Below are 26,336 nucleotides of genomic sequence, written 5' to 3' on the forward strand. Positions count from 1 at the left end.
CATTCGGTTGGCTTTTGTATTGTCAACATTGTTTAAATTTGTCAAAGGTGAGAGTGAAAATGACCAGGACTGATAAATCTTCATTTAGCTGGAGGATCAGAACCGAGGACATCCAGTATGATAAATATACGAATATAAGATTCATAGGCTGGAAGATAAGTAGAGTGTAAATTTATTTTTCATGACCTGCGAAGGTTCAGTTATGGTAGCCAGAGAAGAGGATCGCCAGAGGGAATAAGACCTTTGGGGAGGCCGAGACGTAGGTGGGAGGATAATATTAAAATGGATTTGAGGAAGGTGGGTATGATGGTAGGGACTGGATTAATCTTACTCAGGATAGGGACCAATGGCGGGCTTATGTGAAGGTGGCAATGAACCTCCAGGTTCCTTAAAAGCCATAAGTAAGTAAGAGGAAGAGGATCAATATTGGAAAAGCTAGTACGTAAGAAATTGGAGAAAAAGGAATGAGGATTTGATGTATTTAATTGCAGTGATGTAGGATATTGTCTAATATACTGATTAAGAAATCTTCAATTTCTTCAGTAATTGGGTAAGTGAGAACATTTAAAATAAGAATAAAAATAATATTTTCTACAAAAATGATTTTTAATTAACATCATCCCACTTCACACATGAACCATTTATTCTTCATTCATAACACACTCATATACGACAAGTTATAACACATTCATACATGGCAAGCTATCATTTGTTTACGGAAAAATGTTCCTGTCTTTAAATAATAAAAAAAGTCTACATAATTGTTAATTTTTGTACAAAGATTTAAAATCCTGAGTTAATTTTTATAACTATATACATAAAAGACTTATAAAAAAATAAATAAGTGTTTTTCCTGCCTTGTTTATCAATTGTTTAGCCTGATTTTAGCCACATTTTCTGGACATTAGCTGTAAGATAGTCAGAATATTGTTCTATGACAAATTATGTAAGGAAATATTATAGTTATATAGTGGCAATTATAGTCTTTTTTATAACACATTTTTGTATTTATCCTATTACAAGATAAATATTCATAATATATGGCACATGAATCTAATCTTCGAGATACTATGGAAAGTACTGCTACATATAACAAAAAAGACAACTTCTACTAAATTTCTAGAAGCTAAGTAGGCTACTGTTAGGCCAGAGCCAGAGGTAATTTATTTTAAGTACATTGGAAATATTTAGATCTATGTATCCATATCACAAAAATAGTTCTGAATTATCTAATAATTTGGCATTTAAATAACTCAAATTGAATTAATATCATTCCCTTCCGGAATTCATACTACCAAAAATCTGACAGGAACGAAAAGTAATATGTATGGAACTATATTTATCTGTTTGCATTGAAGCTTTAAGTAGATATAACTACCTCACATTGTAAGTTCAGAAATGTGCGTAATCAGGCAGACAATTTAGTTACAAAAAGACTGAAATGTTCTAAGAGAGCTGTAACTTAGAGATTCTTTGGCCAGATTAATAACTCTTATTAATGAAAACTCATGTGAGACTCATTAGTTTTTCGCTGCGAGGCCTGAATGACAAGCGTGAATATGGAACAGTTTCATAAACATCCCTTTCGTTAGGAGAAAGTTCTTCAACATCAGTTTCATAAAGTTCTCTGTTATCAGGTGCGAATACTTCCACATCAGCTGGAATCTCTACCATTCCTCCACTCATGGCCTTGTCAGACATAAGCTTGTTGATGAGTATATCTCCATGCAAACTGATTGGTTTAGGTGCCTCTACTGGCCGAAATACTTCGACCGAGTTATCCACTTCATTTATAGGCTCCACTTCATCTATGGAGTAATCAGGGGCAAGATATTCGCGAGTTTCTATAAGGTGTTCCCTGGTGTCTTCAGGATTGTAGTCTAGTGACTCAGCTACTCCTTCCTCTGGCTAGAGAGGGATAAGGCAACACAGAAAACATGTAAGAGAGCTTTGCGTGACATTGAAATAAGTGAAAGTGCTATAGTCCTTATACCGTCTATACCCAAAAAGATAACATGGAAACTATAACTACATTCTAGAAGCAGGATCATTGTATTCTAAGTAAGGTCTCATGCACGTAGAAACACATAAGGTTATTCAAAAGTAAGTTACGTTTTGACGTTGCCATAACCTTCTTAAGAATTAATATAGGCTTATACACAAAACAAGAACACACTTAAGCTTATATTCATAAAGATATGGGGTTTATTGGATTCAGTTTAAATGCTGAATATGTCCGTCATTTTGTTCAGCAAGCCACAATCTTTCTTCTATGTTGTGAACAGCATTTACTAATAGATCCGGCGGAATAGCTTCAATTTATTGCGAAATTGCATATTTTAGTTCGTTAGTAGTCATAGGATTAGCTAAAAAAACTCGGTCTTTAAATAACCTCAAAGCCAAAAATCTGCTGGATTGATATCAGGGGAACGTGCTGGCTAGATATTAGGAAAATTATGTGATCACCAAACGTGTTCAGTAACAATCGCTTAACATGCTGTATGAAGATTACAGTATGTTCTCGATGCCACGACTTCGTAAATTTAATATAACAACATTCTGCAGCATATCAAAATAACATTGTCTGGTAACTGTAACCATTACCATGTTAACCAAAACAAACGAGTGTGATAAATGGACAAATCCATTATTCAATACATACAAATGTGTTACCGTTTTGTGTTTACGTTAATTTAAAAAAAAAATGTTAGCCTATATCTATTTCAAAATGTAACTTACTTTTGAATAATAACCCTATATTTAACCCAGAAGAGGTCGTGCTCAAATACCCGGCATTTTGCTGGGGCTAGTACAGCACTGAATTTTTCCTTTATAAGTTTTGAGAGGGGATGAAATACCGAGTTGAAGTGACAACACGTGTTTTCCTGAGACTTGGAGGTTTCTTTTCATGCATCGCAATATATATAATATTTCTCTGACAGAAATGTTTGTACCTGCTTTAATATTTTCTGGCCCTATTATGTTCAACTGGCCTTTATACAACAAAATACCAGTACATGTTTTTATTTTATTTTAGAAAAGGGTAAGTTTTCTGGCAAAATACTTGCATTCAAAGAGATTTTTAGGAACTTTAAGAAAAACCATAAATCCGAATAGGATTAGAAGCCCAATGACTTCACAAAAAACATGGCAGTAATTATTAAATCATATATGAGCTGACAAATATTTTCTCTACAAAGTACCATGTAACATTTTTCGATGAAAATTCTTCTAGCAGGTAATAGCCAACACTTAAAAAAGTCAGCTAGAGAGAGGGATAAACTTGTAATTCCTTCCATTTTGGTGTAATTGCCATTTGAATTTGTTACTGAGCAAAATGTTCATATGCAACCAGAGTCGGGTTAATCTAAGTACAAGCATAAGGTAGCAGTACTATAATTATAGTATCAGTGTTCGATGTGAGACAGAATGTGTCCTGACCTTGTACTGTTCCGGTAGTTAAACATGGCAATATTGCCACTGACTTTTGAAATATAAAAACATAACGTCTTGCCTCGTAAGTTAATGTCTTCGACAGGAAGGTATATAAATTCAAAATTTTGTATATTTAATTAATTTTTCCACACTTCGAACACTGATTAGTTGGGAAAGATTTCAAACTAGATACATATTCTAAGTTTAATTTGTCATGAATTAACTTTGTGTAATATTAATACTTGAAGGAAACCAATTTTAATTTACTATCAGTTTTTAATCGTTCAAAGCCAAAATATGTTTCAAAATAAGTTCTGTTCAGTATTGACTGTGGAATTTTCAGTACTTGTAGAAATATACAAACCTAAACTTGTTTAAAATATTTGTATTTTGTACAAATACATGTCACCTAATTCTTAGAGGCATTAGACTGTAAATAACATATTTATATAGGGTGCTTCAAAGCACCAGTATCATACCTTTTTCTCGAAAACTACAAGACACTGGATGTTTACGAAAAAAATTCGTTACCATAACCTTTACTGCCTAAAGAATCAATTGGTGGTACTTCTATTTTCCGGGACAAACCGAAACTAGAGGTAACCGAAGTCGGCTTGACCACCCCGATCTCCTGACTTATCTCCAAACTTCTTTTTGTGGGGCGAATTGAAGAAATCGTCTACAAAGTGCGTCCATAAACAAGGAAAGACATGAAATAAAGAATTAAAGTAGCCCTGTGGGTGTCTCAGCAGTGTTGAAGTCCTCCGAGCAATCCAAACATAAGAAAGAGATCACTGCATTATTTAACACAGAGTGGTGGACATTTTGAGCATTTATGAAGACTTATATGAGAATGAATGTTCCCAACAACACAATAACTGAGTTACTGTATTTACAATTTATTTTTTATTTATTATTATTTTTTGTGAATAAAGAACGAAAGTTACAAAGAAGTTTCAGTAAAGTTTGTTTCTTTCGGTAAATGGAAGTACAAACCAATTAATTTTATGTAGGTTTTGATGACGAAATTTTTTCCTTAACACCCAGTGTCGTGTAGTTTTCGAGAAAAAGAGATGAAATGAGTGCTTTAGAAAGATCTTTATAGCAAGTACGAAGATTTAGTATCGTACAACTTATTTACAAATAGTACGTATGTATAGATGGCATTTTTTACAGTGTACCGGTACTCCTGTTCAAAATATGTACATGTAATTTTACTCATATATTTTACTTAAAAGTTGACACAGAGTACGAAATTAACATAGAACATTTTTTGTTAAACATATTCCACAAATCAACGGTTGTAATATTAACAAGTCAGAATAGAGGAAGAGAGATTATTTTAGTACCGGTACCGGTACTATTTAAAAAAAAATTCTGTAATTTATGAACTGTTATATATGTTAATTTTTTTATGGAAATGCATTGGTCAGTTTTTAATTCTGACAATCAGGAGTTGTTTTACTGGATGGCCCTTGTCACATTTACTTTATTATAACATTTACTAACATTATCCCAATTTTACCAGCATTATTCAAGTAGGTTAGGTACCAGTAACAACAAAAGTGGAAAAAATAGTTATTTGGTTACATACTTAATGAGAAGATGAATAATATAAAAATAATTTATATAAAACGATAAATTTAGTTTATAATATCATTATTTCAGATGAAAGTCATGAACTGAATAGTGTTTCTACTTCAATTTTATTCAGTCTTTGCTTTAATTCAAACGTTAGTGGATTTTCTGAAGACATACAAAGACTACAAAAAACTGGGTTTATGCGAACAAATACGAAAGCATTATTCAAGTAGGTACCAGTAACAACAAAAGTGGAAAAATAGTTATTTGATTACATACTTAATGAGAAGACGAATAATATAAAAAGAATTTACATAAAACGACAAATTTAGTTTATAATGTCATTATTCAAGCTGAAAGTCATGAACTGAATATTGTTTCTACTTCAATTTTATTCAGTCTTTGCTTTAATTCAAACGTTAGTGGATTTTCTGAAGACATACAAAGACTACAAAAAACTGGCTTTATGCGAACAAATACGATAGCATTATTCAAGTAGGTACCAGTAACAACAAAAGTGGAAAAAATAGTTATTTGGTTACATACTTAATGAGAAGACGAATAAAATAAAAAGAATTTACAGTATATAAAACGACAAATTTAGTTTATAATGTCATTATTTAAGCTGAAAGTCATGAACTGAATATTGTTTCTACTTCAATTTTATTCAGTCTTTGCTTTAATTCAAACGTTAGTGAATTTTCTGAAAACATATGCACAAAGACTACAAAAAACTGGCTTTATGCAAACAAATACGATAGCATTATTCAAGTACGTACCAGTAACAACAAAAGTGGAAAAAATAGTTATTTGGTTACATGCTTAATGAGAAGACGAATAATATAAAAAGAATTTATATAAAACAACAAATTTAGTTTATAATGTCATTATTTAAGCTGAAAGTCATGAACTGAATATTGTTTCTACTTCAATTTTATTCAGTCTTTGCTTTAATTTAAACGTTAGTGAATTTTCTGAAGACATACAAAGACTACAAAAAACTGGCTTTATGCAAACAAATACGATAGCATTATTCAAGTAGGTACCAGTAACAACAAAAGTGGAAAAAATAGTTATTTGGTTACATACTTAATGAGAAGACAAATAATATAAAACGAATTTATATAAAACGACAAATTTAGTTTATAATGTCATTATTTAAGCAGAAAGTCATGAACTGAATATTGTTTCTACTTCAATTTTATTCAGTCTTTGCTTTAATTCAAACGTTAGTGGATTTTCTGAAAACATATGCACAAAGACTACAAAAAACTGGCTTTATGCAAACAAATACGATAGCATTATTCAAGTAGGTACCAGTAACAACAAAAGTGGAAAAAATAGTTATTTGGTTACATACTTAATGAGAAGACGAATAATATAAAAAGAATTTATATAAAACGACAAATTTAGTTTATAATGTCATTATTTAAGCAGAAAGTCATGAACTGAATATTGTTTCTACTTCAATTTTATTCAGTCTTTGCTTTAATTCAAACGTTTGTGGATTTTCTGAAGACATATAAAGACTACAAAAAAGTGGCTTTATGCAAACAAATACGAACTTTTTTATTATTTTTTCTCAATCTGGATTATGAGCTATTGAAATATTAGGAAATGGCTTTAATAAAACAAGGAAGGAGGATACGGGACATTATTGTATGTCAATGACAGTCTGAAGTATACTGATATAAATGAACATATCATGCAGTCATGCAAAAGCAAAATACAAGCAAAAGCACCTGAAAGGAATGTAGTAGCTGTGTCACTTATCGTGTACAAGGCATACGTTTTGTTGAGGTTCTTGTTCCATCTAAAATAGACTTTACTCGAAAAGTGCTGAAAACTTAATGTTTCAAATCATGTTTGTTTGTAACTTTAATTAAACTCTATAGTTATTTTTAAAACAATGTAACTAACAAAAAGTTTATTAGAAAATTAAAATCACCTATGCCTTGCCCACATTGGTTTGGTTAAGCTGAAATTGTATGAGGAAAAAAATAACAAATATTATTATATACAAGATTTTAATACTGTTGCAAATACGTACTTTTACATGCACAAGCTTCATTGGCAAAACATAACACAAGAACTAAACAGAAATACAATAGATGTTCAATACTTGTATTTTTACAAGCTAATGTTTCATTCATTTAGTGTCAAAACAATGTTAACATGAAACATGTTTTAACATTAATAACAGGGAAATGTTATGTTGTTAAATGTGTATAATTGTGTTTTATGTACAGTACTTTCCCATATTTTAAAGGGGAATTTAATTTATAAAAATAGTTTAAACGTCATACAAAAATAGAAATGGAATATTAAATACAAGTAATATTAGCACAATATGAAATGTTTCAGTAATAATATTTACATCAATATTCTAGATGCAAACACTAGAAAATCACATATGCAATGTAAAATACAAAACAATTTCGGTTGTATGAGTTAAAATTTCTTCAGGTATAGTATTAAAATGTATAATGATATGTATATTTTATGTATTTACCATTTGTTTATTTACATACACAAAACTGTATTCAGCATCTGAGTAACACTTCATAAATTTGATTATTTTTATTTCATAAAAATGGTGTATGTAATCGTTGATAATAATAAAAATGGTCATAATTCTGCCTACTAGAACCTGTAAGTTATAAATTTCAAGAACAATACCTAACTTTCCTAACATCTGTGTCAATTTTGTTAGAAGTCTTGCTGTATGGATATGGTTGTTTTATATTGTTGTCCAAGATTCCCAAGCTTAAAATGTTACAAAGGTTTAAAACATCTCTATTATGAATTATACAAATTAAGCATAATTTTAAAAATGGAACTGCAGTATGCAGAACCCGAATCACGCAAAGTGAAGTGGATAGGCATTAGACACACACACAATTAAGCATAATTAAAATATTTTAATTTATTTTACTGAAACGGATATCATAATCCTTTTTCATATATACTTTTAATGAAATGAAACATGAATTTAAAACATTATTCACAGTTTCAAAATGTCTGACTATGAATAACAGTATATTTCATTACAGAGATGTTTAAAGCTATTAGTTTTGTTTCTGAAAGTAAGAGAAGTTTTCCAATATATACATTTGGTTAATTACCATATTTGGTCTGTATACTTGCAAGACACTATCAATTGAATATTTAATCCCAACAATATTTCAGTATTGTGTTAGGAAAGGACTGGGAACATAAGCATAATGACACTAAACAGTATATAGCCTATATGAGGAGAGGTAAATGCATTTTTGTTAATTTCCCTGTATCATTAGCTGCCTTCTTTTGTCTTTCCGAAGGAAATAGACACACAGTTGATCAGGAGCTACCTATTGCGGTATCAGTCTTATTTCCATTCATCCAGGCAACGGGCCAGCCGGCAAGGAGATGGACTTGCCAGTAATAGTTCTAGGGCATGTTATCGGCTTCACCCACCTGCTTGGGGATTTCGTTGCCCAGAGTTTCTTCACTGCTTGGAGCTGAAGGTGCTGGAGCTTCTTCATTGCTGTCTGGCGAACTTTCTGAAGTTTCAGAACTCACGTCAGGAGTTTCATCAGCTCCTTCTGTGGGCTTCACGTCAATAACTTTTACATGCAACACCAAATCGCTGTCATCATCCTTGTATGAAGTTTCGTTCACAGTCACAACATGACCATCAATAACCTGCAATGTAAATTAGTATCATGCTATTTTTAGTATTTACATATCTTGTTGCTTATTTAAGCTCACATATTTAATGTTTTTATTTTATCAGTATATTTTTGGACTCTTAGTTTTTTTAATGTTCATGCTTTCCCAAACATATGGAAAGAAATAGCACTGCATAAATCAGAAGCTTCAGGCAAAAATTCTAGCCAAAACTGTATATGAACCTCATGTAATAAAATCTTATTACAATAATTTACTTATAAGGTTAAAAAAAAATTATAATTTTGTATTATATGTTTAAGATTTTGAATTATATATTACCAAAATGAAATAAAAACTACCTTTGTTGTCGATGTTGTGTTGCCCTTGCTCCAATCAATGTCACCAAAGGAATCACCAATTTCAGACTTCAGCCTTGATACAAGACCTGTAGAAAGGGGAAATACAAATAATTAAATATTTAATGAAATGTATTAAGTTTTGTTGCATGGCTTGAAATATAATCATTTTTTTGTAATTATCCACCTAAAAAGAATTATTTTATTTCTAAATATGGTGATATAAATGCTTTATTTGAAAAAGCTGAAACCCGTATCATATGGTAATGCTTGAGAGAAGAATTGGGATACAAATAAGTTTTAGTTACTGTGTCGAAGAAAAAAAATTATTAGTTTTGACATTTTGTAACATGTAATTATTTTATTGATTATAGTTCACGTTAACACTTTGTTTGTTAAAAACATAAAATTGTTTAGTCACACGTTAAAAAGTGTTCAGGAGACACTGATGAAGACGTAACATCACGTCAAAACGAGCCGTCTGTCCAAGGTATATACATTTTTTAAAAATTGTAACACTTTTTAACGTGTGACTAAAGTAATTATTTTCTTCACTATATATACAGTAGCTTACCGGTACATTTCTAAAATGAATACGGTATGTCAACAGTTCTATTAAGAACGTATTTTGTATGTATTTGTGATGTTACAACTTTTTTTCTCTTGTATAGAGGGACCCAAAGGCTTGCACTGCAGCTTGAGGCTTATTGTGCTCACCACTTCTATTCTGTGAATGATTAGGTAGTCAAAGGGCTGCGCTCTTGTACAAGTACAGCACACCATGCTGTGAACTTAACCTGGACTATGGTATAGATGATGATGATGGTGGTGATGATGATGATGATGATGATGATGATGATGATGATGATGATGATGATGATGATGATATGTGAATTAATGATGGCGAAATGAGTCAGAGGTTCAACACCGAAAGTTATCTAGTAATTCTGCTTCAATTGGTTGAGGAAAACCCCGGAAAAATCCCAATTAGGTAACTTTTCCCAACCAGGATTTGAACCTGGACCCAAATGGTACAAGCTTACTGACCAACTACTTCAAACCAGATTGCACTACTGTCTTGTCATTGAAGTGTTCTCAGTACCATATTCAGTTTGTTTTAATTGTAACGAAAAGTCACTTGATGATTTCAGTTGATATTCAATTGATTTGTATGTACAGCATAATAATATTCCAACTTATACAGAAGAATACTGCTACTACGCATAACGTAACTGACGAGGAGTACATAATTATCAGAAATTTTCAAAATTGTTATTTTATTTAGAAATAATTGACGTCTATAACGAGCTACAGAATGTTTTAAAATGACTAGCTATCTGCTCAAAAGGTAGAAATCAGAGCTATTTTCCATGCATGAGAATTTAAATGTTGATGCTTAAATTCTTGCTAGCTATTTCTGAGTAACTCATATTACTGGAACTAATAAATTAACAAACGCATTATTAATATCTTACTGTATAAATGTCAATTATGACTTAAATTTGTTGTAAAATGTATCAGTATTTTTTAGTCATAAATATTATAACATGTACGGCACATTAAGCTTCAAGTCTTTCGTTTGTTATAACTTAGGATGTAAATACGTATATTTTATAAAAAAAAAATAATATTTTTAGTCTGCACTAACCTCTGATCCTCGAGACTAGATCGAAATCAGGGAAGAAGCTGTAGAAGCTTGGAATGTAAGCAAATCCAGGACCAGCAGGTACAGCTACTGCAGGTACAGAAGGGAGGGGAACATCATCATCGTCTTTGTCCTCCACTGATTCCACATCACGTTCTCCTGGAGAGGAAAAGAAAAGTTTATTATTAAAATGTTGATACACTAGCCTACTCTTAAAGTTTACCAGCTAAAATATTGTTTTTACTGTCTCCAAAGTTACAATGCTAATACCTATGAAATACAATAAATGTACTGTAAAGTGGGGTGACTTTGAACGCTGAGGTGACTTTGAACAGTAATTTAGCTCCTTTCTAAATTAAATTCTGTACCCAATTGCGAAAAAACTGTTTAAGTTGTCAATAAATTAGTTCAGTTTTTTCGAAATAGGGTACAGCATTTAATTTAGAAGGGCGCTAAATTACTGTTCAAAGTCACCTCGGCGTTCAAAGTCACCCCACTTTACGGTAATGTAATGTTGTTGTTGTTGTTGTTGTTGTTGTCGTCGTCTAATCTGCTGCATCTAACATTGAAGTCATTAGCGTGAAATGCGGAACAAGTAAAATTATACAAAATCAACTTTTTCCCTTGGCCCTTTAAAGCTTTATGATAATAGGCAATACATTAAGGACTGTAATACATAACTAGTGAACTCCTTTTTTCGTAACAGCTGAGGCTATCTATGGGTAGAGGAAAATCTAATTTATGTTTTGTACTAAAATTATGCATGTTCAAATTAATATCAAATTCTCTTGATTTTTATCATAAAATATTACCAGAAAAATAATATAGGCCTACACACGAGACAAGGTCAAGATTTCTAAATTTTTAAAAATCATTTTACATGATATCCTTTTATAAATATATATAATTGTTCTTAACATTTTATTTTGTAAAACAAATGTACAAGTATGTTTACCTTCAGATGAGTTAGCCCAGAAATGTAATTCATTACTTGATTATAGAATGAATATGTAAAGTATTCCATTTTAAGGGTGTTTTTTTTTTCTCTTGTATGGAAGAGGGACCCAAAGACTAGCACTGCAGCCAGAGGCTTATTGTGCTTACCACTCCTATTCTGTGAATGAGTGAGTAGCCGAACGGCCATGCTTTTGTACAAGTACAGCCGTACCGTGAACTTAACCCAGGCTATTGTATGGATGATGATGGTGATGATGATATTAGTCCGAGGTCCAACGCCGAAAGTTACCCAGTAATTCTGCTTCAATTAGTTGAGGAAAATAAACCCCAACTAGGTAACTTGTCCCAACCCATTTGATTTTAACCTGGGCCCGCTCATTTCATGGTCAGACGCGCTGTTACTCCACAGTGGTGGACTAGAGGTCAATTTAGGAGTAATATTATAAATCACATACCTACCAGTAATATAACATTTGCCCCCCCCCCCCAATCAAAAAAACATATTCATTGTTTACGAGCTTCAAACATTAACTTCATTCTTGTTGTAAAATAGTTTGAAATAATGCAGTAGTTAACGTTTATACAGGATGCAGTGGAATTGTGTTCATATAAATCTCAAGACGACATAATTTTACTTATAATTGGAATCAAGAACATTACACTCTCAGTTTTCATTTGTCTTTCTTTTTATGCGAAATTGCGAAATATAGAGTAACCCACAGTCTAGTATATACAGTCACGAAGCTCAATACGTAGAAAATATGCGTCCATAGGTAGTTGCTAACCACTAGGATCGCTACTATCGCCTCATGACATACAATGTGAAACAGTATCGGCACAGTCTATTGTTTCTAGTATCCTCATCAACTCAAGCTTCGTGACTATATATATTAGACTGTGGTAGTCCTATTCACTGTGATGTTTCAGATTTGTTATAAAGTGTGACGGCCATAGGCTAATTCTTACTTTATGGTTACCACGGACTATTTGCAATTAAGACAATTATTTTTCTACAGTATTTTGAAAACAGTATTAACATAAATCACAGTAAAAATTTACAATTAATACAATGAGAGCTCATTTGTTTTCAGTCTATTTATAATGGAAACGGGATGGCCGCTATGTTCGCAAAGAGTAAAGTGCGTAGCTTTAACGTTGCGTAGGAACTAGGTCATGGGTTCGAATTCCGCTAAAAACATATATATTTGTCCATTGTCAATGTGATGTGCCTTAAGTGGAGGTCTGGCATAAGGATGGACCCGAATCATGAGAATCCATCATAATGTTCGTCTAATATCAGTTCTAAAAAGTTAAACATGAACTGATGCCTCACTAGGGGCATGAAAACTCTCAATACTTGTAATTAAGACATATTTGATGAATGAGGTTAGCAAGTTTTATCTCTCTGCTGGACTAAATGTTTTAGTATAAGCATAACACATTCTTACATTTCTCAACAGTTGACAAGTATGAATCATATGATGTAAGATCACGTGCGTAATACATTGCACCATTTTTCTTTCAAAGATTCTACTGTACTGCAATGTTAATTACGATATCTATCAATTCTTATAGAAGGAATGACAGTTTTAATTTCGAGCCGTGTTACTTTGTGTGCATAAAACAAGTCTTCTCTAAAAGGGATTACGTCCAGCTTAAGAGGGCGGATTTTTTTTGCAGATCCTGCAGGCTATAGCAGGTTCAATCCGGTCTTACAGCTCGAACATTTGCTATCCTTTTCTAGGAGTCGTGAGACAAGGTCGCCACTTATAGCCATCTTACTAATACACTTAAGAACGTATAAAAATATATGCAATCCCAACCTCTGCATAGCCTGTTAAATTAACACTGAATCACATCAGACAGTAAATATTTGTTGATGAATAAGACATGTTGTGATTTCATAAGAAATTACTTAGAAAATGAAATTATATGATATTGTCTGGAGTTACAACAGATTTCACGGTGTTTGCTATGAATAATGCTTAATCCATTCAGACGACATGGCATTTTAAGTCCGGTTAGGAGGGAGAGAATTATTCTTAGTCATCCGTCATAGAAACTTCAGCAACGATTATTGTTCTAGTAGACGTTCTACCTTCAAGCGGCCTGACGTGTCACCTTGCTCCTTCCGCAAAGTCTGTTGTTCACCTTGATTAGTCAACATCTACGTAAAAGTCTACAGCAGGATACCGAAGTGAGTGCGTGTCTCTGTACTTAAAAGGTCTGCCAAGGAATATTCCATACGAACATCCTTTTAGCACAGCTGCATGAATTTGTATACTAAACGATCTGCAAACTCCGAATCGTGACTAATGTCATGTTTGCCGAATGACGCCTTGAAGAGGTGCTAACGAACAGACGATGAGGGAAATGACGGCTTGAATGTCAACAGATGCAGGAAATCAGGAAAGAAATTGTTTGAAAAACACGTTGACCTCTACAAATTAATTCCTCAGCTGATCTGGAGACACTTTAATACAGTATGTGCTCAAGTATTAAGCGAGAAAATAGGAATTTAATTTTTTTTTAATTAAGAGTAAAGAAAATAATATCCATGGTGTTCAGGTAAAAGGGCTTATCCCACAAAAGAAAAAAAACATCTATAATTAAATTTTAACACATTATTATTAGTTACTTTATAGAATAGATAAGAACGAAAGAACTAGATATTTTATGAAAAGTGTAATACGGGAATAGTGAAAGAGAGTAATGGCAAAAGGAGGGAACGGATAAGTGTTTAAAGATAAGGAAATTTTTGGATGGGAAAAAATGATAAAATACTGAAAGAAAGAACTAGGGAAGTGACTAAAGAAAGAAAGAAAAGGAAAAATCTTGAATGAAATTATTGGAAAAGTAAGGAAATAAAAGAAAAGTGAGACTTATTGAAGAAATGTATAAGATAAAAAGTAATAAATTATTGAGAAGCAACATACGTTTTACTCATCTGGTATAGGCCTATCTATACATATAAACCATATACCGATTATTTCCAAGACTATTACCTGCACAAATGAAATTAAACTTTATTTATAGAGCATTGTTCATTTGAAAGAGAGAATTCATTATAAAAGAAAGAAAAGAAAGATGAATGAATCAATAAATTGGGATAAAAGGTAGAAAAGTAACTAAAAATTGATGCGAGCGCGCGCCCTTGCAATGGACTTTGAGGCTGCGGGAAAGAATCTATGTGAGCTCCAATCCAGTAGGTCACTTGTATCACTCCTTGTGACTTTATTCCATCGAAGGAAACGAATTTTTTAAGGGTAAAGCTGAAATGTGGACCTACTTCATACGTACCACAGTACTATCACAGGACAGAAGAAGGTAATGTCACATAGAACTACCTGAAACAAGTTCAGCAACAACAGCAGGACAGGGTCTGCTTAAGATGTTAGCTGAGACGGAGAGAAAGGTAAATGAAGGAATGTAAACACAATTGTCAAAAGACATATATTCACGTTTTGTAATTAAATTTTAACTATTTACAGTAGCCTAATTACAGCAAAAAAGTCACATTTAAAAAATGAGGATTAAGCCCTTTTAAGGCTGGTTCACAATAAACCGGGAACGGAAACGAAAACGAAAACGAGAACGAGAACGGAAATATTGTTAAAATAAATATATTTAACATTATTTCCGTTCTCGTTCTCGTTTTCGTTTCCGTTCCCAGTTTATTGTGAACCAGCCTTTACCTAAACATCGTCCATACAATAAAAAAATCAAATTGATTTCTATCCAGTTGTGTCATTCTTAATGCTCCAGTGGTTCACATGCTAGCCATTGGACCCGAGGATCGCGTGTTCAAGCCCTGCCGAGTGCAATAAAATAATTAGCACGTTTTTTTCCGTGAGGGAGGTAAAGCTAGGTACGGTTAGATTTATGGCACGTAAAATAACCTCGTCCGTGATAGATAGGAGTATAGGCCTATTTCAGGCTTGGCGAACCCAGTTGGGAAACTAATCCGAGTTGACTGAATTTGAAACTGGATGAGTTATTATTTGAGCTGTCTTCTTCTTTCTTTGTCGGTTTAACCTCACCTTTTCCATTTTACATTACACTGCAGGTAGGGGAGGGGAATCACTAAATTACATACTAGACATCTCACAAGTGCGGGTCTCCATGGACATGTGGTTAACATGGCACATGACCACCGCAGAGGCATCACAGAACAATCACAAGACAATAGACAAACACCCAGTCCTGTGGGCGGAGATCTTTTTTTTTTCCATTGCTCAACGCCGGGAATCGAATCTCGGACCGCTTGGTTGGGAAGCGCACGCGCTATCCACATAGCCTCAACGTTGGACCATTTGAGGTGTACCGGAGCAAATCATTTAATTACACAATTTACATTACATATCCACTCGCTGAAGATCCGGTACCATGTACAGATCCTTAACAATAAAAGCACGGCGGAGGTAATAAAAGCTACTTTTTTACGATCTATAGAATTCTCAGATGGGCTGATATCTCAGATGCTTCTTTAGAGTAAAAGGCCGTGACCTCTATACGGACATTTGTTTGCTTACAACATGAGGTCAGTAAGTTACATCTTGTTAAACTGATAGAGATTATTATGTCAATAAAATAGATAAAATCCCTCACTTCGGGAAAACTACAAGCTTCATTATGCGACTTGTATTTCGTGGCAAGATTAAAATTCTAGACAAAAGTTCACTAAAGTTGATTTCAACGCCATCCCAATTTCAGTCACCTATTCAGAAGGTACTTGTATCCTATCCACATGGTACTGTATGTCAACGAAGGTCACAAAGTAATCATTGGCTTGTGTTGAGGATAGGCTACCGTTAACAAGGACTTGCTTTCACTTAAACACTCCCCTATGGAGTGGTGCTTAGTCATTGAATACATTGCTTTACTTTCACATTTTATATTCGATGAACTGTTAAACAGAAATAGTGACGAAAGAGAAGGAAAAGAGAAGATGATGCGAATCTGTAGAACTGTAATCGGCATCGTAAGGATTGTTGTAATTATGGACATAATAGGTAAGATATAAGGCGAGAGAGTAAAATTATTAAATCGACTACCCAAATTTTATTAGTACTATAATCTATAGTAGCTATTATTCAATCATACATTTCGGTCTCAATTACATTATAACATTAAGAATGAACCATTAAGAAAAAGGAAAGAAATAAGAAATCATTTGAATGTCAACTTGATCATTTATTTACCACGTTTTCATGGAATATTAAAATCAATTTGAATAGATTCATAATAATCCATGGCACTACAGCCCACGAAGGGCCAAGACCGACCAGCCGGCTGCTGGACTCACGGCCACATGCCGAAGCAGAGGTGGACGATCATCCAACCAGATTGGAGGTATCGTGTGGTTAGCATGATGAGCACCCCAGCCGTAATAGCTGGTTTGCGTAACTGGATTTCGCTACCTATCGTAGCTCCCCAAGTGCATCACGATGCTGGGTGGGCACCGGTCCCATACATTGGCCGAAGGGTGGGCACCGGTCCCATACATTGGCCGAAATTTCATAAAATTTCTTCTCCCGTGAGGACTCGAACCAGCGCGCATTCCGTAACGCGAGTCCCAGGCAGGATGCCTTAAACCACGACGCTACGGCGCGGGACTTGAATACGATTACCGTATTGAAAATTCCATGAAAACGGGGATTTAAAACGATCAGAAATTTAACCCGCGCGCAGAACAATCTGTCCGCTAAGTACTTGAGCCCGTACGAGCTTGAATATGTAGGCTTACAACTGATATAGGGCATAGAGAGACCTAAATTGAGTCATGAAGTTACCATGAGTCAATTACAGTACAGTTATCATAAAAAAAACTGGTTAGAGTTGTTTAGGCTCTCGGGGCATCAATTAAAATGGCAGAAGTAGTTGCTATTACATTACAGTCATTAAATTCCTAACTAGATTTAAAGAGTTTCACCCTACTAATGGAATCTATGTAACGAAAACTTACGGAGTTCACATGGTGGATCTTCCTAACTAGGTGGACTCTTTATGGATCTCAGTTTGCTGATAGAGCTACAGCTGACAAGCAAACGTTCTGATGGGGGCAGATAAAAAAGTTAAATTTTTTTCTTCCACAATGTTAATAATGTGAAAAGAAGTGCTTATACAAATTCTGGCCACTCGACCGCAATTAGGAGGCCGTAAAAAAATAAGTTCGCCAGGAGCCGCTAACGGAAAAAAAAAAAAAAAAAAAAAAACACAATTTCATTGGACAAATTTATTGGAACGGAAACAGCAATTGTTGAGCTATTTTTCAACATTTTTTCCATCGGAATTGAGACATTTCTCATATCATGAGATCGACAGAGAGAGGTGCAGACGCAGTCAACCGCTGGTTCCGATCTGAGGCGGCTGACTTCTACGACACAAAAAATTGATCCCATGGTATGACAAATGTCTCAATTCCAGTGGGGGATATGTTGACAAACAACGCAACAAATGCTGTTTCCGTTTCAATAAATATTTCCATGCAATTGTGCTTTTTTCTATAAACGGCCCCAGAGAAAATCATTTTCTGGACGGCCTCGTAATTGCGGTCGAGTGCCCAAAATTTGTATAAGCACTTCTTTTGACATTATTAACATGTTGGAAAAAAAATTTAACTTTTTTATCTGCCCCCATCAGAACGTTTGCTTGCGAGTTCATGTTTATTAGTCTGAGTGCAATTTGGTAATGAATACAAACGTTGAAGGTCATCATAAATTTTATAAGCAATTTAATATGATCAAAATGCAAGTAAAATTACGATCTTCCTTTTCCACGAAAACAGATATTATTTACAAGCGGAAGTCTGTGTATTTCTACACACGAAGACTTCATTTCATAAAACAGCGACCTTCAGGAGATGCATTGAAAAGTGAATGTTACTGCATCTTGCAACATAAGTCGAGAGTTCACGACCAACATAGAAGTTATTGCTAAATTTCTATAAATCTCATTGAGCAACAGCTGCGTTCGCGGGCATTGAACTGTCCCCATCGAATGTGTGTCGTCGCCACTCATGCGGGTTGCCAACAACATTGCCCATGTGGGAGACAGCTAGGCGGACTTACTTCATTTCACACACGTTCTAGGGGTGACACCACACCTACAGGATGGTTCTCAAACGCAATAACGAGGATGTGATTGTATGTGTGAAATCGTTAGACAAGTGTCAATGTCCGCCCTAACTATTAGGGAATTTAAACAATTCTACAGTCAAAGGTTAAAGCTATTAGGTAAATAACATTAATAATAAGTTATATTTGAGGAGAAAAATTCGCTCCTGCGCCGGGGATCGAACCCGGGTCCTTGGTTCTACGTACCAAGCGCTCTGACCACTGAGCTACGTCAGTCAATATTACAGATATTATTCTGCAGGACAAATTAATAACATCTTTAATATTCTCATAGCTAGCAGTGAATATTTCTGTACAGATCACTGTGCACTTAACTGCGGAATCCCGGCCAAACAGTCACTCAGCTGAGTGCGCCCCTTGTATAATGGCAGTTGACTTGGACATAAAACGTCAACGTATACGCCTAACTTGGAGTTAGGCTACAAAGGAAAACATTGAAGGAGGAGAGTTCGGTCCGGTGCTGTGGATTGAATTCGGCGTAGCTCAGTGGTCAGAGCGCTTGGTACGTAGAACCTAGGACCCGGGTTCGATCCCCGGCGCCGGAGCGAATTTTTCTCCTCAAATATTAATTGTCAATTTTACAGATATTATTCTGTAGGACAAATTAATAACATCTTTAATATTAATAAGTGCTTTATTCTATGTCCTGTGGACGGTGGAAAGCATATCAATTAAAATTTGTAGATACATTATCATCATCATCATCATCATCATCATCATCATCATCATCATCATCATCATCATCATCATCATCCTTAAGGATTGATATGTTTCGTACTCACTCTTTTGAAAATTCTGAATCAAACTTATATGTTTACAAGAAACGCGTTCCTTAGACACGAAGTCAACATGACGTAAGAGCACCGTTAAAACAAACTACAGGGAGGGCCATAAGTCACGTTATCCTTGTAATATTTTATTTTAATATTTTGAGTATTTTAATATTTTTAATAATTTAATATTTTAATATTTTTGCAATTAATCCATTGCAATTTTGCTGTGGCAGAAGCATTCAGGAATATAACAGAAGATTTTCTTCGCAAAACCTCGTATTCAGTTACATCATGATAATGATGGGGCACACATAGATCTTCTGGATAAATAAGGTAGCCTACGTGTATGTATATGAGTCGTTAGTTCAGGGGTGGGCATCGAGAACGGATCCAGACTCTAAACGGGGACGCTTAATATTCATCCGTCACTGAATCAACGCTGCGCAATGTTCGGCGGGGAAGAAAGGGGATGAAGAGAAATCATATGGCTCCCCGTGAGAGAGTAGAATCCGCTCTTGCTGCCCAGTCCTGCGTTATTGTTAGTTAATTGTGAAATGAAACAATTGGGAGGAGTAACGTGACATGGCCCACTCTGTACAAACACAGAATAAGAGCACATATAGGCTACAGAAAAATTATTGCTGGGGCACAAAAATGAAATATTTTTCAATTGGGGTTCAGTTGGAAGACAGTTGTTACAAATATTATGAAATGTGACATTTCCATATGTCATAAAACACGTAATTTACCTCCAATATTTACTCTGAACTAATTTCTCGAATAACTTAAATTGTGTACTTTTTATGAATCATAGCAATTTGCCACTTATTTACATTTCAACGATGCGTTTGAACAGTTTCATTATATTCTCGACATAATGCACAATGCAACAAGCGCCATCTTTTTTTTTTGTTCTTACAGTGATTTCATAGCATTATATCTACATAAATTTCCATTTTGATAACAAAAGAATGCGTATTATAGAAGTAAATGAGGTCCCCGTAACGGCAAACAGGAAACGGAAAAACCAACATCGTTATCTGCTCGACTGTATGTTATGAACAAATCACGCCTTGAACACATAAGTCGAGAGAATGAAGTACCATCCTGATGTGAGAACAAAGGTATTCCTATCATTTAGAAACGTTCTATTATTAATTTCAGAGGAAACATTAAGACTCATTTTATTTCATCATGTAGGCCTGCAATTAAATGTTTCAAATTAAAATATGGCTGCTGTTAAGACAGATACTTACTAGGCCTACTTACAGGCCTACTTATTTTGCAGAAATTAAAATAAGCAAATTACTGTCAGGAAAATTAATGTTTAACAAATTATCTACGATTACATTCTTTCAGGTGCAAATTTCCAACATTTCTCATGCAGGAGTTCTCTACCTACTCTGATCCACAACCAGGGATAAACAACATAAATTAAAGAAATATTTGACCTTAGTGACGAAACGTTTTTCTCTCTTACTTGTTGATAGAAAATCTAAACATTTGAATAACCAATAGTTTATCCAATATAAGAACCGCCCTTGATGCAAATACTGACCGAAGTACTCAGGGCGGAAGGGAAGAAAAAGTTCCCTTAATTTTTTCTTGGGTGTACAAAGTATACAACAAAAAATGTTTATAGCCACTACCGTAAGAGCCAGGCTCGTGTACGATGTGCTCTTAGCCAATAATTTACAAGGACAATTTACTAAATACACAGAAGAGAGAAAGAAGAGAAAAAAACACATTTAATACAAATTAACAATCAAGCAGAAGCCAATGACATTCAATAAAAACATGAATATAGTCGATAGAAATAGAAAGGTAAAAAATACACACATTTGTCAGTATTATATACAAGGAATAATTTTATAAACTTATTTTTTATGAAGTTCAATTTTAAAATATTTCAAATTTGGAAAAAGATTTATAATTTTATTGTAAAGTGTTGGACCGAAACTAGCACCATGTTTAGATTATGTGCTGCATTTGTATGATATTTAGGCGCAATTAATGGAAAAGTAGACTTTTGTCTTCGAGTACGATATTCATATCTATTAGATTTATTTTTATTCGATTTTTGTGGTAGTAAGTTAGAGTGCTATTCATAGACATTTTGCTAGCTCGCACTAAGAGCGTGCTAAACTAGCCCCGGCTATCGACTCGTTACTTCATATCATATCATATATCGCTAACACTGGATTATGAATACGAAAAACGTTAGTTCGCTCATCATCCACCGGAAGCCCGCGCTAAGAATGTCTATGAATACGGCCCTTTGTAAACTATATTTATACATTTCTTCAATATTTAATACTTTAAAATCTGTATAAATTAAATTTGTTGGGTAATCCATATTTTTGGTTAGACAAATTTTTATTAATCTTCTGTGTAATAAAATTAATGGATTAAGTACAGGTGATGCTACTCCACCCCAATTTATTATACCTTACTGTGTTAATGATTGTATTAAAGCTAAAAATACTATTCTCAATGCCTTCTTAGTGATAAAATTTCGAAGTTTTATGGATTTATAAATTGTCTTCTTACACTTTTACACTTGTACATATGAAATCAACTTGTTTATCCCAGCGTATATAGCTTTTCTATCGCGGGATACCGATAAAATGGTGGAAAGTAAGAAATCGATAATTCGAAGACCAGTTAAACCCAGTGTTCTTCGCTAACGTCACGCAAGTAACCTTCCTTTTACCTTCAGTACGTAATTACATTTTGAGAAACTATGACAAAATCATGTTTCGCCAGTTACACACTACGGTTTCATGCGAGTGGAACGGAGATGGGTAAACAAAAGGCCGAAAGTTAAATCGAAACTCTCTTATTAGATAGAATTGTTACGGGTACATGAGCGTAACTGTATTTTTTTTACAGAGAAAGTGAAAATAAATACTGTGGAACATATTATTTACATATAGCCTACTATATTCTTTAATGGATTCCGGAAACAAATAACTGGGCACAACGAACAAGTAAGAGTTATTGGATAAGCAAAATAAAAACACTAAGTTAAGATCTTAAAATTATGATAGCTCATTCTTATGAAAAGACGAATTTTATTAACTAAAAGGATTTTGAATGTAAAGTTTCGCTGCAACTTTTCTGGAGAGGATGGTCAGATGATATCTGCAGGAGTTTCAACGACACAAGTCGAAACTTTCTTAACATGTTTTTCAAATTGGTGATATTGTGCTACTGAAGATACAAATTCCTGACTGTTGCTGTGGAAGCTGACAAGCAAACATTCTGATGGGGGCAGTAAATTTTTTTATTTCACCATGTTAATAATGTCAAAATAAGTGCTTATACAAATTTTGGCCACTCGACCGCAATTACTAGGGACGTAAGAAAATAAGTTCGCCAGGTGGCGTTAACAGAAAGAAAACACAATTTTATTGGAAAAATTTATTGCAACAGACACAGCAAATAATTATTGAGCTATTTTCCCACCGGAATTGAGACATTTGTTCTAGGCCTATCATGGGATCGACAGAGAAGTGCAGACGGCTGTCAAACGCTGGTTCAGATCCCAGACGGCTGAATTCTATGACACATGAATACAAAAATTGATCCCATGGTATGACAAATGTCTCAATTCCAGTGGTGGTTATGTTGACAAATAACGAACAATTGCTGTATCTGTTTCAATAAATATTTCCGTGCAATTATGCTTTTTTTCTGCATAATTCCTCAGGGAAAAATCACTTTCTGGACGGCCTCGTCATTGCGATCGAGTGGCCAAAATTTGTATAAGCACTTCTTTTGACATTATTAACATGGTGGAAGAAAAAAAAACTAATTTTTCTATCTGTCCTCATCAGAATGTTTGCTTGTGAGACTTCGATCTCTTCCTCCATATAAAAACAGTGAACGGTTTTAATACTTGAAACATGATGATGGAGACGATGATTCAATATAATAATAGTGATAATAACAATAACAACAATAATTTTACAGTTTTAATTAAATCAAATTGCCAATGATAGGGTAAACCTCGACAGGTGTGTGACAGTTGAAGAACCCCTTTGCGACTTTACACTTTTGACACACAAATAACACTTAATTTAAAATAATGAGACAAGTGGGTAGCATTTTTTTGGCACGCACTATAATTTAGCATGGCTGAGTGAAGACTCTCATTGTTTGTAATACGTATGGATGCTAGCTTCATTAATTCAGTGTACATCCTCATTTTACGGAAATGATGTAACAAAAATTACTCAGAGAGTCCGATGACGGGTCGAATGAAGGCCGACTAGCGCAAGTGAAGTGTAGTGATGTGTGGCATCCCACTTTCTTATTTGGAATCGTAGAAACTGCAATACTGAAGGCTGCATTCTGTTCTTATGCATTGGAGTAACACAAGTGTATGGAGACTTCAGCTGTCCTGATTGTCAATGCAATTGACTTAAAAAATCAGTGAACGTATTTGGATAAATAAATCTGCAGTATTGGAAACTTGCCAATTTTTTTCATGCTTTGTTACCTCACTATACACAGGATGGAAGTAATATAACCATAGTCTAGTATGTACAGTCACGAAGCTCAATATATAATAAATATGCATCCATAGATAGTTGCTAACCACTAGGATCGCTAATATCGCCTCATTAGAGACAATGCGAAATAATACCGGCACAGTCTATTGTTCCTAGCACCCTCACAACTCAAGCTTCGTGACTGTATATATATAGACTGTGATATAACTGTGCAGATTTTAACAGTTTATTCTTTGCTCAGAGTATAACAAAAATTCTAATACCATATTAGTCCTAATGAATACTTTTCTCAGAAAAAATATTTTTCTCCTAAAATGTCAACACTTACTCGATAAGTACTACCCGTACCATTCTGATTTTGACTCATCAATAGAGAAACTGGTAAGGAGTAATTCATCCCTTTACAGTTTTTCAATGAAATAAACGATTTTCTTGCAAATTAAATTTAAAGATTAACATGTATCGTGTATTTCCTGCCGTTAGAATTAGGGATTAGGGAACTGTGGCTAGGGGCGGGTTAGGGACGACCCTTCAGCACGTCGGCCAGACTGAGGCCTATTGTTCACCCCGAATTATGGGATGAATGAGGATGAGTTGTACCAGCCCACCGGCCGCATGAGACCCCCACCCGATCACCCTGCACCTCCCCGCCCTAAGTTCATACCGCCAAGGTAACCAAGCAGCACAGGATCCATTCAAATGGCCCTTGGAAGTGATTTTACTGAATGAATCCTGGCAGACATATTGCTGAAGGCTTGGAACCAGAGACGGTTTCGGAGAGGACGCTCCTTCCGTAAGCGGATGAAGACATGCGTCATGACCTTAATATGCCTATGAAATGAGATGATGAAGATAAATAATATATGAAATCTAAATTCTTTCTTTAGAGGGAAGAGGAAGGGAAATGGACCGTGGCAATGACAATTCCAACCCGGCATTTGCCTAAGTAACTGTGGAAAATAATGGAAAAACCACAGTCAGGTAGGTCGGTCCGGAGATTTGAAGTACCATAGGAAGTCCGGCAACCTTAATGGAGTAATTAAGGGATCGGAACTCTGCTGTTCAGACGGAGTGCGTGTGCGTATTCGTATATGAGGCTGCGACGCGCTGTTGCCAAACTAAGCAAAATTGCGAACTATTTTCTAATTAAACATGCACTTTATTACAAAACGGACAATAGTTTATTTTATTTATTTTAATGTATTATATTGCTCCTTGAACCTGCACAGTCATATCACTTCCACTCTATATTATACAATGTCGCGAACGGAAATTAATTTTTATAAGTACTGGCAGAAAAGGAAACATAAAAAAATAATTATATACTACTACTTAATAATAATAACAACAATCAGTGCTTTCCTTATAGAGAAAAAGGAGGTGGAACTCTATTACAGCGAACGGGAAGATCAGCGTCCAGTAGAGTGCACGGACATTTTGTCGTTTTTAACCTCCTTTTCGTCCAACTTTTAGACTTCCAAGGCGTAATCGTGATTTATGTTGAAAACGTAATTATTAACATATTTCTCTGTTCCACGATGAAAAATACAACAAAAAGGTGCCAGAACACCGTTCCGGCGTGTTCCGCCATAAATAATAATAATAATAATAATAATAATAATAATAATAATAATAATAATAATAATAATAATAATAATAATAATAATAATAATAAATTATTCTGCATGCGACCTTATAACGTGATACAATTTCTTTTGGAACACAAAGTTTCAGATTTAATTTGTGTTTAATTCCTTCACCCTTCACGTAGAACTCCAGGTGAGATAGCCTACATTTCTCGTGAATTCCTTGTCCTAATTTTATAAACCTTAGTCATGATATCTATTGACGCGTATTGAGTAACAGACTTGTACCGAAGTAAGAAGTCGATAATTAAAAAGTGATATGATAAAGTGGAGAAAGGAAAAGTCATGGTCAAATTGAATGTACTGGGCGAAAGTAAATAGTACAATCTATGTTAGAAGCTGCATGTCTAAGCTTCTCTAACCGTTACCAATATTGATTATGCTGCATTTTCGAACTTATCAGGTGTGCACTAACATTCTGCGGTCGATAAATGAATGTAATTACGTTTGAACTTCCTTATCGCTCTGCGTTATCTTGAACCTACCCAAACCACTACATCCGGGGAAAGTGACGTGACGTCTATATAAGAACCTAAAGTTTCTTCCTACACGTAATATGAAATATTCACCACTAAAGTATAAACGAATATATAATTTGTTATTTTTAATCAGTTTTCTTTGGAATAATACTTATTGGTT

General features: G+C 34.4%; 1 protein-coding gene across 1 annotated transcript in view; it reads right to left on the bottom strand.

Moving 5' to 3' along the window:
• Positions 1 to 587: 587 nt before the first annotated feature.
• The window catches only part of vir-1 (virus-induced RNA 1), a 35,654-nt gene continuing 9,905 nt past the window's right edge, over positions 588 to 26,336 (bottom strand). The window contains exons 2-5 of the mRNA XM_069830706.1: positions 10,672 to 10,827; positions 9,027 to 9,112; positions 8,473 to 8,700; positions 588 to 1,908 (exon numbers count right to left, since the gene is read on the bottom strand). Of these exons, the coding sequence (XP_069686807.1) occupies positions 1,507 to 1,908; positions 8,473 to 8,700; positions 9,027 to 9,112; positions 10,672 to 10,827 (872 nt within the window). The 3' untranslated portion in view covers positions 588 to 1,506. The remainder of the gene's footprint in view (positions 1,909 to 8,472; positions 8,701 to 9,026; positions 9,113 to 10,671; positions 10,828 to 26,336) is intronic.

The sequence above is a fragment of the Periplaneta americana genome, chromosome 7 (genome assembly GCF_040183065.1).
Source record: "Periplaneta americana isolate PAMFEO1 chromosome 7, P.americana_PAMFEO1_priV1, whole genome shotgun sequence".
Taxonomy (NCBI): domain Eukaryota; kingdom Metazoa; phylum Arthropoda; class Insecta; order Blattodea; family Blattidae; genus Periplaneta; species Periplaneta americana.